Source organism: Genypterus blacodes, unplaced genomic scaffold, assembly GCF_046128005.1.
Source record: "Genypterus blacodes isolate CSIRO-AG114 ecotype Tasmania unplaced genomic scaffold, CSIRO-AGI_Gbla_v1 ptg000021l_1, whole genome shotgun sequence".
In the NCBI taxonomy this organism is placed as follows: domain Eukaryota; kingdom Metazoa; phylum Chordata; class Actinopteri; order Ophidiiformes; family Ophidiidae; genus Genypterus; species Genypterus blacodes.
The window spans coordinates 10,315,390-10,332,285 of NW_027466834.1; the positions used below are offsets into that span (position 1 = coordinate 10,315,390).

General features: G+C 41.9%; 1 protein-coding gene across 7 annotated transcripts in view; it reads right to left on the minus strand.

The window, feature by feature from the left end:
* Nucleotides 1–16,896, minus strand: part of ppfibp2b (PPFIA binding protein 2b) — a 42,544-nt gene that overhangs the window by 24,926 nt on the left and 722 nt on the right. For 5 of the 7 annotated variants that reach the window (XM_076141985.1, XM_076141984.1, XM_076141983.1 and 2 more), the window contains exons 2-3: nucleotides 7,388–7,488; nucleotides 4,622–4,827 (exon numbers count right to left, since the gene is read on the minus strand). In XM_076141985.1, the coding sequence (XP_075998100.1) occupies nucleotides 4,622–4,827; nucleotides 7,388–7,488 (307 nt within the window). Of the gene's footprint in view, nucleotides 1–1,479; nucleotides 2,032–4,621; nucleotides 4,828–7,387; nucleotides 7,489–16,896 lie in introns of those variants that run through there. The other 2 variants (XM_076141986.1, XM_076141987.1) reach the window with 2 other exon arrangements.

The following is a 16,896-nucleotide window of genomic DNA, read 5'->3' on the forward strand; positions in this document are numbered from 1 at the left end:
ACCTATATGTTTCAGAAAATTCCTGATTGTAAAAAAAAAAGAAAAACTGATTAGAAAAATCTTCAAGGGGAAATTAAAAAAAAAAAATTAACCCTCTCATGCTTTCCTCCCCCCCTGAGTGTGTTGGTGCAACCAACAGTGCTGTTTTCCAAGATGCTCGATAAAGACAAGTTCCCGGCAATCAAGCAGTGTGTATGCTTCGTCCATTGTCCTAGCACAGAAGAAAACTGGGCAGTTGCGCGTGTGTGTGGATTATCAGAGACTGAACCGCAGAACTCTCACTGATCAATACACAGTGCCGCGTATGGTTGCCATGGACTGTTTGTCGGGAAGCAAGTGGTTCTTAGTGTTGGACTTGCAGTGGTTATTATCAGATTCCAATGGCAGGGGAAGATAAGGAAAAACATGCTTTCATATGACCCTTGAGATTTTCTTTCTGTTCGAACACATGTCACTGCAACTTCCCAGAGAATAATGGAAAAAGGGGGACAAGCACATGACTGCGGTCATAGTGTATTTGGATGATTTCATAGTGCTTGGCAAAACCTTTGAAAAACACGAACAAAGACTACTCCAGGTACCTAACCGAATGGAAGATACTGGCCAGAAGTTGTCAATAGACAAATTCCAATTCTGTCGGCCACAAGTGACATACATGGTGTTTGAGAATGGAATTGCTACAGACCTGGACAAAGTTGAAGCGGTAGCTCATTGGAAGCCACCCACTGACCTTCCATCTCTGCAGGCCTGCCTGGTGTTCTGTGGTACTACCGTCGCTTACTACTCCATCATTGCCAGGCCCCTTACAAAGCATTGCAATGGTTGAATTTTCCTTTTTTTCTTGTTTAATGGTTGGCGAGTCAACTTTTGCACATTACCCCCATCAACTGGGCTGTAGAGTGGGCTCAAATTCTCAAATCATTGGTTACATGCATTTTAGATAGCCGTCGACGATCAATGAACACAACAGTCCATAGTTTAATCAGCCAAAACTATGACAAACACACCTCCAAACAGCATTCCATGTCATTCCTATCTCTAAACTATCTTAAGTGTGTTTTCAGCAGAATGTCTATAATATATTGATTTGATAATGTGACCTGGAGTGGCAACGTTTCCCACTGATTGCATCCCACATTATCACACAATGCTTTGTCAACAACAATCAGATGATGGATAATGCTTCTAATCTGATAATGCAGTGCTTGTCGTGCATGCCTTAACACACACAAACAGACAACTTGAGATGCAGCCCAGTCCTTACGCTCAAGGAAATTAAACCAATAAACGCCCTGTATCTGGGAGAATACACTCTTGAAAACGTATGTGGCAGAACAATTATCTCTTAGGGACAGAGGAGCTTCATCACTTCAATGAACACACACACTAACACACACACCGATCCTGCAGATCCCCATTTCCAGTCAGTCAAATGGAAGAAGGAGATACAGAAAGAATGAATAAAATCTCTCCCCTCACCTTTTTGAGCCATGTGAAGTGCCTGTAGAAGTCAATGGGAGTATCCATGCTCCCAGCCCATTGCTGCCCTGCCTACTTCCTCTGTGTTTTTGTCTGACTCGGTCACTATGTGTGGGTGTGTGTGTATGTGTGTGTGAGTACAGACTTACTAAAAGTAAGAGTGGATTCAAATACTCTGTCTGCAAAAGAATGGCGTGTGTATGTGTGTGTGTGTGAATGCAATGTTCTCGGCTGTGCTGGAGGAGGGCTTTTTACGATCTCTTGCCTTCTGACTGGGGCTAACACCCTCTCCTTTGCCCCCTCCTCCTGTTGCTCTTTCCTTTCCTCCACCAGCTGCCTTTCTCTCTCATTTCTTTCCCTCCACTGTATCTCCCTCACATTTCCCCCACTCACTCTCTCTTCTGTCACTCACTAAGTCCTCCACTGTCCTAGAGATTGTCCATTTGGTGTTAATTTGTTGCTCCTCTCTTCTCTTTCCTCTAGTCACTGGTTTCCCCCCCTCTTGCTGTTTCTTTACTTCTTCCTTAACCCCCTTCTTTTCTCTCTCCCTGCTGTAGTCTGTTGCACAAATGGCCGAGCCAAGAGGGAGGGTGGTGATGGTGGGAGGGTTTGCTGCTTTCCGTCTTTTCTCAGTCGTCTGTTTGTGTCCAAGTCTTGGCCCACAATCTCTCTCTCTCTCTTTCTCTCTCACTCACTCTTTCACACTCGCACAGAGCCAAACCCCCTAGCATCTGTTGTTAAGCATATGAACAAAATAGCAACAGGCTATAATGTCAGCCCAAACATGAACCTTGCCAACTCTCTCTCTCTCACCTATGCTGTAATTAAGTTTGTCACAATGCCTACTGACTTGTCTTCGGGAGTGAATGACAGGCTCTGTCTCTCTGTCTCTCTCTCTTTCTCTGTCTTTACTTTGCTCTCCCTCTCCAGCCGTCTGTCCCTCTGCGTCTTAACATCTTCATGCTGAAAGCCATTAGCTCAGTTTTCCATTTCCTGTATATGTTACAGAGCTGCTCACCATGACAAAATCAGCCATTTATCTAGATGACAGGTTCAGTTACTATTTACACACACACACACACACACACACACATACACACACACACACACTCACACACACACACACACTCACACACACACTCACTAACTGATAAGCAGTTTATGAGATGAATTTATGTCCATTCTAATATGAAACTGTCTCTTTAAACAAATGTAGGTTTGTGTTTGGTCGTTGTTGGTTGTTTTTTGTTAAATGTGTAAATATCCAGTATCCAGGAGATTCTCATATTTCGATCAATTTCTTCAAAGGTAAGATGCCAATGAAAAAGTCAGGCATATTATATATTTTGAAGGTGGGGGAAACGGACAAACCTGAACCATGCAAAGGACATGCACCAGGAAAACCCAGGGCCAGCAAGGGATTCTAACTTAGGTTCTGGCCAAGCCCAACTGTAGTTGGTTCTTCTTGACAGCATTTCGGTGCAGTCATTAGCACTGTTACCTCACAGCATGAAAGTCTCAGGTTGTGAGATGTTGTCTTCCCTTAATCTCAGGTTGCATCCCACTTAAATACATAGGGGCTAGTAATCGTCAGAGTGGCTTTGTCTTTGGCAGAGCGGAGAGGTACATGGTTGTCATTTGTGGTCATCCTGAAAGCGCAAGAGCCATGCATGCCTGGACATGCAGAGGGTCATTCTGATGCCAGCAATCTGTGTGCCTTCAAAATGTCTGAACCAGAATCAGTATTCTATTGTTTTTCCTGTGCTTTCAACAGAATCCGGCCTGTCCTGCTTGGGAGTAAGCTGTCGAAGGTGGACTCTCTGTCAGACTGCAGGGCTGCACGTCTGACACTGTAGTGAGAAACACTGGGGCACCACAGGGTACGGTTCTATCCCCATTTCTGTTCACCCTGTACACCTCAGACTTCCAGTTCTGCCTCGAGTGCTGCCACCTGCAGAGGTTCTGAGACAACTCTGTAATTGTAGGCTGCATCAGCAAGGGGAAGGATGCGGAGTACAGGAGGCGTGGACGTGGACTCCTTCGTCTAGTGGTGTGAGCTTAACCACCTGCAGCTAAACACCGACAAGACAAAGGAGCCCCCCCACACCTGTTTCCATCAAGGGGGTGGCTGTGCTCACTTGGGTAATAAACTGGACTGGGTAAAGAACGCTGAGACTGTGTACAAGAATTGAGCTGACTGGAGAGGCTCCCGTCCTTCAATGTCTGCTAAATTTAAATTGCTTCATTAACACAGCCGATTAAGCTCAAAGGGTTTTGGTGCAAACATCTAACTCACACTACAGCACATTTTAAAGCATGAAGTCCTCTTAAGCAACCATCTGTCCACCCTGATGGAACCTAACAGAAATTAGGTCAGTGTGGTGAGGAAGGTAAGAACAGAGCGGCGTAGAGAGAAAGGAAGGAAAGGACTTTAACTGTGTGCGACGTGTGAGACCTCTGCTGTTAAAAGAATGTAGGAGCTGAAAAAGCTGCTGAACAGGTTGCCAGTGAACTGCACTCCCTGTTCAGTTTAATTACCGGGAAGAGCTCGAAGCTGATTTAACGTATGGCCTTGGTGACAACAACAACACACAGCACCTTGATCAGCAGAGACATGTTGCATTTTCATAAAACTACTTGTTTGAGAGAGCAAAATCCATAAATCAAATTCTGTTGCGACATTGCAAAAGAGCGAAAATCCCACAAAATTGTGAACTGTGCTACTTAATCAATTTTCTAAAAAATAATATTATAGCCATCACTTCCAGATCTCACAAACTGTTTACTTTACCTTTACAGTCCTTGTTCATTCAGTTCGTATTTCAAACTCTGCAGTGGCTAAATACTACACTAAGCACAGACAAAACACACCAACTTGGGAAAGCAAAGGAAGGGCGAGTGAGCATGCATGGGAGCAATGTAATGAGAGTAACAGTATGCAGTGAAAGATAGAGAGAGCGGAGAGAGAGAGGGGGGCAGAAGCAAAACAGTGAAGGAGGTTTGAAACAAAAAAGGCTGAAAGAGAGGGAGGGGATAGGAAGCTGCTATTAGTTAATGTGGAAATTTCTTCTCTGATGATATCTTCATAAAAACACATCTCATTACTCAAAAAGTCAACATTGATTGATCACAGTGTACTCACAGTTCCACTCTGTAGCCAGGCTATGAGGGCCTGAGCGGTTTCTGTAGGTAATTGAGCTCTGAGGGTGTCTCTCTCTTCTTGGTTTGGTTGGAGTTCCAGGGCCAATTTCAAGTCTTCAGCAAGTTGAGAAACCTGTAGAGGGCCTGCACTGATGGGAGTACCCAGATCATAGAAACTGATTAAGTCCACCGGAGCTGGTTTCGAACCTGCAGAGAGGGAAGAGGAGAGGTACATTACTGCATTGCAAAAACACTTTTAGGCGTATTACTATCAAATTTGCAAGGTGCTCGACCAAATCCCTCAGAAAAGCAAAACAGAGTTGCAACACTAAGTGAAGCATTGATGATTGCTGAAAGAGGATTAATCAAAGCCATACATGCTCCTCATAGTGCTCAGTGTTTCCAAAGTGTCTATGTGTCAGCTGGATCAGTTCCCTGCACTACGCATGCATAGAAATCACAGTGATACACACATCTGGATGTACTAAAGAATAAAGGATATTAAAAAGCAGCCAAAACAGGGCCTTCACCCAGCATATAGAGGCCAAAATTAATAAATCCTGCATAATGAAAAAGATTCTTTATTTGCATTGCTACAGGCAAGCTCTATGCAGCAATGGATGAGCATAAATGAAGGGAAGGCTGCAAGCTTTATGTGAAAGAAGGAAACATTTACCACAAGTGGAAGGTTGTTTTCAATACAGGTAGTGTCTGTTTTTCATGTTGCAGGACGATGACATTGTGGTAGAGTGATACCTTTCTGATACTTGGACCAAACATTATATGTCTGTGAAGTTTTGTTGTCATCTAGGTCATGGTATTCAAGTTAAAGTAAATCTTGGGCAACTGGACTTGCTGGTAAAGGCTTGAAGACGTTTCACCTCTCATCCGAAAGATTTAGGATCTCAGATCTAACATTTACTTTTCCTTGGGGACATTCTATATGTACATTTTGTGACATTTGTACTGAAAATAGAATTGAAAATTTGCTTGGTGCAAGTGGGCTCAGTCTAAAAGGATCCATGCAGCTGATCCCATGGAATACACCAACATGACAGTCATCAATCAGCAGTCCTCTCAATCAGTCAAAAATCCTCTTCATCGCGGAATGCAATATGACCAACATATCACAATCATGCAGATAAGTGGCCTCTAATTTCCTTGATAGGGATTGGCTGATGATATTTGTAATGGGTTATCTAATGCATTTCTATTTGTGGTCACTGAGAGCCGGAACAGCAACCCAGAGCAGTCACTGAGGTCATTGTGTTTTGGCAAAAAAGCAACACTAGACTGATTCAGATGGGACAGCAAGGCACAGAAACACTCTTGCTGCCATTTCCACTACACTAAGAACCTGTATGGAACATTATGCAAAATATGATTGTGTCATGGATAAAATGACCTCACTATTTAAGAGGAATTACATAGTTGACACAAAATACCTTTAAAGATGTGTGAAAGAATAAAAAGAGATTAAAGTGTATTACATACGTAGCATTTCACTTTATTAACCGTGCAACATTGCTATTCCAAGTTCTTGTTTATTTAAGTAATAGTAGTAAATAATTTCTTCAGTTTTTGGATCAGTCAAAGGTCAGTGACCTGAGGCCCTCTGTGCCACAGCATCAGTGATTGGAGAATCCCTTTGCACTGTGTAACCTTTGAATTCCCACATAATGCAGGGGGACCTCAGTAAACATTTACTCTACTATTGGTTCAATCTTGTTGACCAAGGCTAAGCTGGCTACAGCAAACAAATAGATAACTCCACTTATCCTATACATTATAATTCATAAATACATTTTTGATTAATTTTGTTGAAGAAAATTCAATTCAATTCAATATCACACTACTGCAATAGTGCACTGCAATAGTGCATTGCAGTGGTCCACACACTGACTTGCATGCTGCTACAACAATTTATAGCAACAATGGGATCATTAAATTCTGTATGTGTTACATTTCCTCATCATACTAAATGATACAACACACCAGGGCTGCAACTAACAATAAGTTAATTTTTTTTATTGACAAACTGTTTCAGCGTTGTAATGATCTATTTCTTCTATACTGCCGGTCAGATTATCATCAGTGTATTATCAGCACATGTATTGAAGTTAAATATTATACTAATACTAGTACAGTAAATCATATCAAACAGAAACAAATTGTAGCATGAAACGCCTCATTACTGCCCCCTAGAGTGGAGTGAATGTCTTAACTTTAATCTCACTTTAAAATCTAGAAGATAGTGTGTCTGCATCCTGACACTCTGGCAACACATCGCATTCAGAATGCAACCTGCACAAAAATTGAAAATGTCATACTGTATCCTTTTGTGTGGTCTTGTTACTCAAGTTATTTCGAATCAAGAGTTGTAACTATCTATGGCTACCTGCACCTGGAATGCTGGCTGTGAAAGCCCATGCAGATGTCATTATTTATAGTAGAAATTGATTTAGGCTCTAGTTGTGCTGTAGTTAGAGTAATGACTCACCTGCTGAGATCCAATCACATTGAAGATAGCAGCCAGATAAATATACGCTTTAATGCAAGCTGTAAACAGAACCTTAACGATCAAGTGTGTCCTCTTTAGAACAATTTGCTCTCACTAGAAGGGTTAGAAATCTATTTCTATTTTAGGCATATTGTTGATTCCGATTCAGTGACACCAGATTCTCAGTGAGATTCTGCAGGCTGTGACGTCCACTCGCATTTCCCACACACACCCATTGCTCCTTAGCGTAAATGTGAACCCTCTCACCTGCGATTATGTCATCCATCTGCTCCAGCGCCGCCTCCAGCATATGACTGGCATCTGTTTCCATTGCAATGGCTGGATGCGTCCTCAGATCTAGTGGTGTCCTACAGAAATAAGAAGAAATATGTGTCAATCTCATATGTAGCTGTTTTAGAGATGGTATTGGAGGTTTAGTTTACTCACAGTAGAAAAAAAATTTATGCAAGAAGCAAAAATCATTAAAGCATTACAAATTTAAATTTGTATAGTTCTAAATTGGCTATATTCCACTAATTGTTGTCCTGCATGGAGACACCAATGCAGGCTTTATACAGGCTTCTTTTAGCTGTATGTTAAATTCACATTGTTTCTGTCTGAATAGTGGGTAGAAATGAAAGCATGAAGAAAATATTTGGCATTTTGCCTGATTTGGACATGCTCAAGGTGGATCTGTGACAGTCAAATGCAGATGAAATTGAAATGCTGTTATTAGATCTAAATTACCACTTTCAACAACTACTCCCACTCACCATACATAAGCTGAACATGCACATTTGTCATTAAAAACTCATCACTGCAGGCAAGCATGATTGCGCACACAGTTTTAATTTGCCAAATAACTCCATCTATCATCTCTACCCCCGGCATCCGCAATTCCAGCTTTTCAGCCCACCCACCCTCCTGTCATCCGTTCACTTTCCTTTCCTCCACTGTCATCTCTCTCTTAAGGTGCCCATCCCTCTATCACGCTGTCATACAGACTTATAAACAATCAGACATCAGTCTGCAGAAATCAAGAGGAAGGACAGTGATGCCTTGGGAGAACCAATACCCTCCCTCATTTACATTAACGGTAACTTTTACAGCCAAAGCACATCATTAAGGCTGACACTTGTAATTTGCATAAAACTGTCAAATCCATCTGTCAGTGTGCTTCCATCTTACACGGGTCTACATCTGGTTGCTGTGCATAAAGAAGAACCTGTTTTTTTCCAGTTAATAATTGTGAATGTGTTTCTATTTGACAGAGGGTGACGGCACCATTCACACCCTGACAGGCTGACTTTGTTCAGCAATGCTGAGACAACCCTTCACCATACCAGGACAACAAAGCCTTACTAGATCTTTTGTTGTGTTTCTGTGAAAGACAAAGAGTGTGTAATCACGGAAACCATGATCCTGTGTTTCTTGTCAGACTACTGAATATCAGTGTTAAGATGCTGATGATAGGCGGAACGGAAATAGGACCAAACCAATCCTGATCATGTCAGATATTGTGCAATGTGGGCATTTGTGTGTACATGATGGGACAGTGAGACAAAATGTGTGAGTGTCTTTGTGTTAGGTAAAAATGGTTCTTGTGAGACCTAGAATTATTCTTTAGTACAGAAATAAATGTATAATATTAATAATAATAATAATAACTAGAAATGTTTCTCAAAGTGGATCAAAACCACAAAATATTTCATTGTCACTGAAATGCTTGTATGTTAAACTGAGTTCCAACATGAGCTTTCTCATAAAAGTCATAGTGCCAGAGATGAAGACATGAATCTAATGTCTAGACTGCCCAGGAGATGGCCTGTGCTAGCCGACTTCAATCTTTTCTCTTCCTCTGCTGTCGTTTTCGCCCCATTGCCGGGTCCTCGTTTTTACCGATGAAAGCGGTCTACCCTGTTCTACAGCCAGCAGTCAAAATTCCTTCACCCCCAGCTCTGCCGCTTGGTTTACTCAGTCTCCAGCATTGTGTTCCTAGAGTTGAGCCACTGCTCCAGTCTGCAGTTCCTGCTCCGCCACTCCAGTCTGCTGAACCCGCTCCACTGCTCCAGTCTGCTGAACCCGCTTGGGCCTCCACACCTGCAGGGCCCGCTCGAGCCTCCAGCACTGGTCTCCACGCCTGCACCTGTTTCAGTCCCAGCGCCTGGGCCTGCAGTGATTTCTACACCTGTTCCTGCTCTGACGGCTTACATCCCGGCCCGGATGCCAGCAGCAGCCGTTGTGTCGCCTGTGTTCTTGCTCTGATGGCGGTCCGTTGCCTGCTCCTGACCCCGCACCTGTTTCGGCCCCAGCGCCTCCAGCTGTCGTCTCTGCGTTCACACGTGTTCCTGCGTTGGGGCTAGCAACAGCTGTTGTGTGATATTGGTCTTAGAAATTAAGTTGACTTGACTCAACATCACGTGGGGGGAATCCCAATGTGACACAATTGATTCATCACTGCTTTATGGTGCCACTCAACAAAAACAAACTGGGCTTAAAGCTACAAATTTCCAAATTTAATAAACAAGATGCGCTCTTTGTATGCCAGCACAACTCTGGAACTCAGAGTACTTAAGGAAACAACTGGTGCTGTGGATTTCATTGTCTTTGGAAAGTTGAGTACAAAGTGACCAAGGTGAAATCCCTCCTGGTTCCTCATTCATGTCATGGTCGATGTATACAGACACACCTTTTCCAGAGACACACTCCTGAAAAACTTGTTTGCCAAACAGCGTGTGAACCCGTTTCTTCCAGCTACACCCACAGTACTGTTGACTCTCTCGCAGTGAAAGGGGAAGTTGGCACCCTACACAGTGGCTCTTTTGTTCTATCCCAACAGAGAATGCAAAGTTTTATCAGGAGCTGATACAACATAAGTGTGGATCTTTAGTGTTAGGATACTACTTTTCACAAGAGAGCACATGCAATTCCAAAACAACTACTTGTTTGTCCTGAATCTTTGTTACAATTTAGCTTGTGCCAAGTGTTTAGAACATGTATGCATAATAAAGAAATTCACATTTTAGTGATACCACAATATTGCAGTTGATATGCGACACTTGCACAGCATTTTTGGAAAATCTGGCCTATTGGATGAAAGTAAGGTCAGACAATATCTCAGTTTATGCACGCCTTGGCCTCTCCTGACACAAAATCTGTGGGTATATAGATTATACTGCAGTCATGTCATGATTATGCAGTAATCAAATAAGAACAGGGTTTTCAACTTTCAAAGTACAGAGGAAACGAAAACATTGTCTACAAATTGGAATGTTCCCGGTTCGAGTCCAGGCTAAAAGTGCAGTACAAGTTATTAAATACAACATACCCGATTTCTGTTTTCTGTCGTTGTTGATATGACTAAGGCCTTCACAGCGTTCTCATACATCAGTCTCTGTGCTAAGGGGCCAGAGACTAAGGGAACTGGCCCCTGGCCTGTGCCCAGTTGACCTGTTAGGTAATTCAGCTCTACTTAGAGCTCAGTCCTACAGCTATCAGGGTTCAAGACTGGTTAGATAATAATCTCTAATGCATGACTGTGGTGAACTGTGTTATCTGCATACCATAGCTGATCCATGGCTTCAGGAAAATATTGCTCAATGTGACTCCCAATGCTGCACTGATCTGTACTCATGTCTTGCTAAAGCAAATTGGGTTCATTTCTGTTTGCTCTGCTGTACTTGGCAATGTTCAGTTCTCTACACTTCGTTAGTGAGGAATATTATTCTTCGTTTTCTGAATTTTCCTCATCATTTCTACTTGGCTGTGCTCTGACCATGACTTGTTCTGCCATCTCTGCTATGATCTATTGTGATTGTGATTTAAGTGTTACTAATGAAATGAAATTGTGGGCAAACAATTTGCTTTACATTGACATCACAGATTGCAACTTTAATCAAAAGAAATTTCAAGAATGAGGTGTAGAGTCAAGTTCAATCGTTGAGGGTAAAAATGGTGCCACCTTTAACTAACCCAGCACAGAGTCGCTCAGCAGTGAGCCCTCACTGATGTAGTCTTACACTACACACTAACACACAGATGACACCCAACAGTCACAAGAGGACAAGAGAAACAACTCGGGGAAAGATGTTATAGCCATGAACGTGGCACTTCAAGACTCCAAAACGTGAACACACCTGAAATCTGACGCTGCGCTTCATAAGTTTTGTGTGTTAAGTGTTTGTGAAATGCCATCATGCTAAAACATTGAACGCAAGCTGCTGTTCATTACGATGCGAGTCCATGACACAAACAGAAAGAGACTACTGATGGGATGGGCCTTTGAAAACAGGAAATGCCAGAACGCATGAAAGCAGAATGCAGAAAGGTTAAACATCCAAACAGAAAAACAAAAGCTGACACACACGCACAGACACTTGTCCGGGTGTGTGAGTTTACCATTCCTCCTCATTTGGCTTAGCATGTTTGGATTAGTGACTTAGTGTATGTATTAGTGTGGGTATGTGATGAATGGAGCCAAGCCAACAAGGATAAAGAGTGAGAAAAGCAAGAAAATACTGATAAAACATAGATTTCTGTGGCATTGTGCTGAATGGTTGCATGCGTCAGCAAACCAACAGGACGGTGTTTCTATGGTACCAAACACTGCACTACACTTTTTTGTATGTTTAAGTCCTGCAGAAGAAAAGACAGGAGAATAAAATAAAGGAAAGAATCCATAGAAACCGTGAACAGGAAGCACGCTGTCCTTATTTTCCAACAGTTTATGAAGCTCTGACACGGCCCAAGGTTTAGACCCCAGCACTGAGCTCAGACACCAGAGCTAGCCTTTTAAAAACAACATGTCAACACCACTTAATACACAAACATCTATGCAGTCACAACCTCATGTGACAGCTGGGCCTGACCAATCACATCCTAGCTGACAGTGGAGGAAGCCAATGTGGACCTGAGAGTGATGAAGGGGCCAGTTAGGTGGCAGAGATGATGAGGTCAAAGAGATGACAGAGCAAAGTATTGTGGAAGAAAGGCACGTGGCAAGTCTCACCATATGTGTTTGAGAAAGAGACTGCCTTACCAAGATACTGTACATTCAATCTATTCTTCACATTTAAAAGCTGCTGAGAGGTCAAAAGTAAGCACAAACTAGTTTAAGACAACAAAACTATGATCAAACTCTGCATGCCCAAGTATCAACTGAGGTACAGGTGAAAGATACGTACTTGCTCTCTTGCTGCAGCCCTGGGGGAGTAAACCTACGGCAGCCATGAAGCATTTCCTCAGCCAGCTAATTCAAATGGAGCACATGGACCTTAGCCTTGTCGCCTTGCAGTCAACCTGGATCCCTACACACACCGCATTAGCCACTTAACTGGAAACTTCTTAAGGTATGATAACCAAGCATGTAAAGTAGAGCAAAATGTAATGTAGGTTGGCCAAGAATAAGGTTACACTGAGTCAGAACCACGACCTGCTCACAAGCCATCTAGACCAGAACACTGACAGATCGCATTACAGGATTATATTACAAGTGTGTGTGCATGTGTGTGTGTGTGCTTTTAGCTAAATGTCACTAAGAAGCATGGTGAGTCATACACATAGAGACACACACACGGTTAGAGACCTGAAATTGCCCCTATATGAACTCCAGACTCTGGCTTGAGAAAGACAGATGCCCAATACGTCGATTGCGAAGCCCGGTATGTTAATCGCGATCGACCTGTTGATGGCAAAGGTAGTGCATGCCATTCCATTTTTTTGGGACAGTTAGTTGATGTGCGGTGCTGATTTTCCCTCTGGTATTTGATGTCTTACAGATTGTTTTTGTAAATTTTCAAAACTACACACTTAGATATTTCTATAATAAAAAGAGTGTAAACATTTTACCATTTTTTTTTCATACATAGAATATCTATTAGCACTTTTTTATTTGGGTCAACCTGTCCACCCAAGCTTTCCCTTTCCTTCTTCTTCACTTCTCCTGTCTCATTTCATTCCTCCATTTCACCCTCACCTCCTCTCACCTCTGGCTGGACTGTTCTCTGTCAAGGTTTCTGAAGTCTCACAGACACAGATTAAACTACAGCACCACTCACAGGCACCTTTAGGCACAGAATTGTGTGTGTATTTATAAGTACGTATGCATCTAAAAAGCATAAAGCATGACAACATTAATTACATTTTTTGTTAAACCTGTATATAAAGCATATACTGTGAATATTGGTGCAACTTCCATAATTTAATCTTGTTGTTAAATAAGTCAGCCGTCGAAAGCTCATGATGGTGTAACGGCCGATAGAAATGTCTGGCAGGCCGGTAAACTCTAATGAACCTACAAAGCATAAAACTATGAAACACATTGAAACAAGTTTCCTTTTAGGAAAAGGAGACATTAACAGCGATATCTGCTGATGTTCTGGCTTTACTACTATAGTGCTACATCAGCCCACATTCTAACAATCGCTCACTGTTTCCCAGAGAAGACAGAGGTCTTGTTTTCCTGTTCTTCTTCACCTCTATTAGCCATTCATTCACTCTGTCCTCCCTTCTTCCGCTCCCAAATCCCCCACACATAGTACATACAGTGGATGAGTGAAACTCTCTTTGAGGTTTTGCAAGATACTGTATCTACCACTGATGTCCTATTCACAGATGTCTGATCACAACTAGGGATGAGACATCTGAAGAATAATTATTACAGCATGCTTCTGTCCCTGTGGATACATTCAGGGACAGATCTGCAGTTTGAGGTCCACACTGCTTTTAGTCTCATCTCTCAAGCAAACACTTACATTTCAAATACAAATCTTCCCTCATCCATCCATCTTCTGTTTGCCTACACTAATACATCCTGATTTTCTCTTCCAACTGGTGTCTGTGAACATGACTAACTGTGCATATTAAACCAATTTACCAATTTACACAACTAATTCGACTTTGGTAGCATGAAGCTTTAAAGGGAGCATGTCTCCATGATTTTCATAGTCTTATTGTAATATAGTAGAAGTAGAGTAGAAATGCATCCACTAAGATAAACCCCTAGGTCATAAACTGCTCTCAAGGGTCATTATGATTGGTCTTCTGTAACATGTTAAAATCAACATGTAACATAATTGAATGGATCTGTTTGATGATTTTTATACTGTATCTTTTCTCTGCTAAACTCATTTTCCCCAAATTCACCCTCAGTTCTTCCCTGTTCCTCTCTCCCCTCCCTTTTCAGCAAACCATCTAAAAACCTTCAATAAACTGCACTGATTCTTCTCTCTCCCTCTCTTTTCTTCCTCTTCTTCTTACTCCTTGTAGATTAACTGCCTGACTGTCTTCCTCCTCTCTACCCTTTGGCGCTTTTCCTCCTCTTTCTTTCGTTCATCTTGCTTGCTTTCCTCTTCTGCGTCTCTCTTTGCAATCAGGGATCAGTGGATTATCTCCACAGAGCTGCAGTGGTGGCGTGATTAGCACCAGGAGTTCCGATGACACAGCAATCACCTAAACCTATTTTTTGCAGAGGAAGTCAGCAACCGGCTTTGATCACAGTGATGAGTGCCACCATTTTCGGATTGAGTGTGTATGAATGTGTGCATGTTTGTGTGCCTAAACTAGAAGACGGACAGGGAGCACATACCCCTGCCAAAGTAGTAATTTAACTATTAATAAGATAGACATTTTAAAGGATGAGCCACGCCTACTCAACAGCCAATTCTAGCAAAGTGGTAGTGAATATCAAAAACTAAGATGAGACTTTTGTGGGCTTAGTTATTACAGTGCCACAATCACACTGACCAGAACCAAAAGTGAACAGACCCCCGCCCCTCCCTCCCCCTTGGATCAAGTCCCACCTGCCCACTAATCCATCAATAACTTTTTGAAATATCCTGCAAACAGTCAAACAAACAAACACAAACAAAAACACAACCTCCTTGGTGGAGGTAATGATGCATTGCTAATAAATTAGTGTCTACGGCAGCTGCTGTTTCCAGTGGCACCCAAGTAGCACCAAAGCAGACTTCATTAATTCAGTGGCTATGATGCCTTTCAAGTCTATCCCTTTCAAAATGAGATTTGCAATATAAAGAGGCACCGGCCTGCTGTATTCAGTGGCATTAATCTCCTTTAGCTCTCTCAAACTGCATGTGTGCAATTGGACGCTATCTTAGCATTAGATGCAGCAGATGCTTTGGCAGAGGGGAGTCACACATCAGCCTTGATATTCTGCCATCTGCATATCATCTCTCTCTTTTTTTTGTTCTCTCTCCCTGCCTTTCTCTCTCTCTGTCTCTCCCCCTTCTTCCCTCTCTCAGTCAGGCTGAGAAATTGATGATCTGCAATTACACAGCATGTGGCAGTGCAACTAAACATCATTTAATAGTTCCATGCTGACAGGACACAACTGAGCGAGCAGGGAAACACTAGCGTAATAATAAAAGTACAAGTATTTTCTGGCCGGCAGTATGTGCCTTCTACACCAGACTTCTACAACATAACTACAAATTAAACGTACTATATTTACTCTAGATTCAAAATGTAAGTTGATTTGTAAGCCGATAACATAGGTGGTAAACTCTGTCCCTATAGATTAATTACGACTGTTGTTTTTAGGGGCCCGATAACGCCTTTTTTTTAGAATCTGGATGCTGCATGTATTGTGATCGGAACCCATTTGGCGGGCCCTTCCGTCCTCCTTGCTCTATGGATCTTCAACCATTTCTAATATACACACACAATATACAGTATATAAACAATATTACTTAACAAATAAAATGGATTATTCTTACTGTCAATGTCCGCCTTTCAGGTGCAGCGAGCTACTAATCCCATCAAAATATCTTTAGAATTAGGAGCAAGCAGAGGCAGAAAGATGACTTATGAATCTTGTGCTTATGTAAACATATTATTGTGCTTGAGAGCAGAATGCTTGTTTAATGAAATGTAGCAAAACATCACCAGAAAAATCTGCTGTATTGTCCCGTAGTATGTGTGCCTGTTGCAAAGTGTTCATCACATCCTGTCCCCAGTAGCTATGGCTACATCTCCAGGTCTGCTGCTAAACAAGGTTTTGGGAAAAACAAAACATCTAGGCTTGAGCACAATGAATCACATAAGTATGGCAGGAGTGTAATACGAAGGGAGGAAGACTTTTGAGTTTCCTCATGTACGTACCAAGGGTCTGTATTGAAATTGAGCTGATACTTAGTAGTATGAGTTTGTTGTTCAAGTAGTTTGCTATTATATTGTAATGACTATTTTCAGCCATCACTGAAGTGGTAAATAGACACAACAGTAGCATTCAGAACACAATGACCTCTGCAAGCATTTACACCTTGGATTAACATGTGATATCAGTAAGCAGATAACAGATTGCTGTTAATGCAAGGTGCAAATGGGGCCTTGGATTCTGTAGATGTTAAAGAATTTCATCTGACTTCAAGTTTATTCGTTTATCTGGGGATTATATTAAAAATGAGAGATGCAAATTGTCACAGGAAACTCCAGGGTTATATTGTCATGTCATGTTTTTCTCTTTTCTTTCCCTGCCCCCCTGCCTATATAAACGATCTCCAAATGTTTCATTAAAAATAATAACTAATACTCAACTAAAAAAGAAGTGCAACCTCTTTTAGTAAAACCACCTCCATTCTAAGATTAAAGGTATCCAGAGATCAGAGTTTAAACTTTCCACTTAAACCTGAGCAGTTTAAAAGAATAGAATCATCAAGACCCAAAGATTGAACAACTATCAGAGTCTCAAGTCCCATGTCAATCTCCAAGACAAGACAGGCAAGTCACAAGACAGAAGCTTTATATCTCAAGCAAAT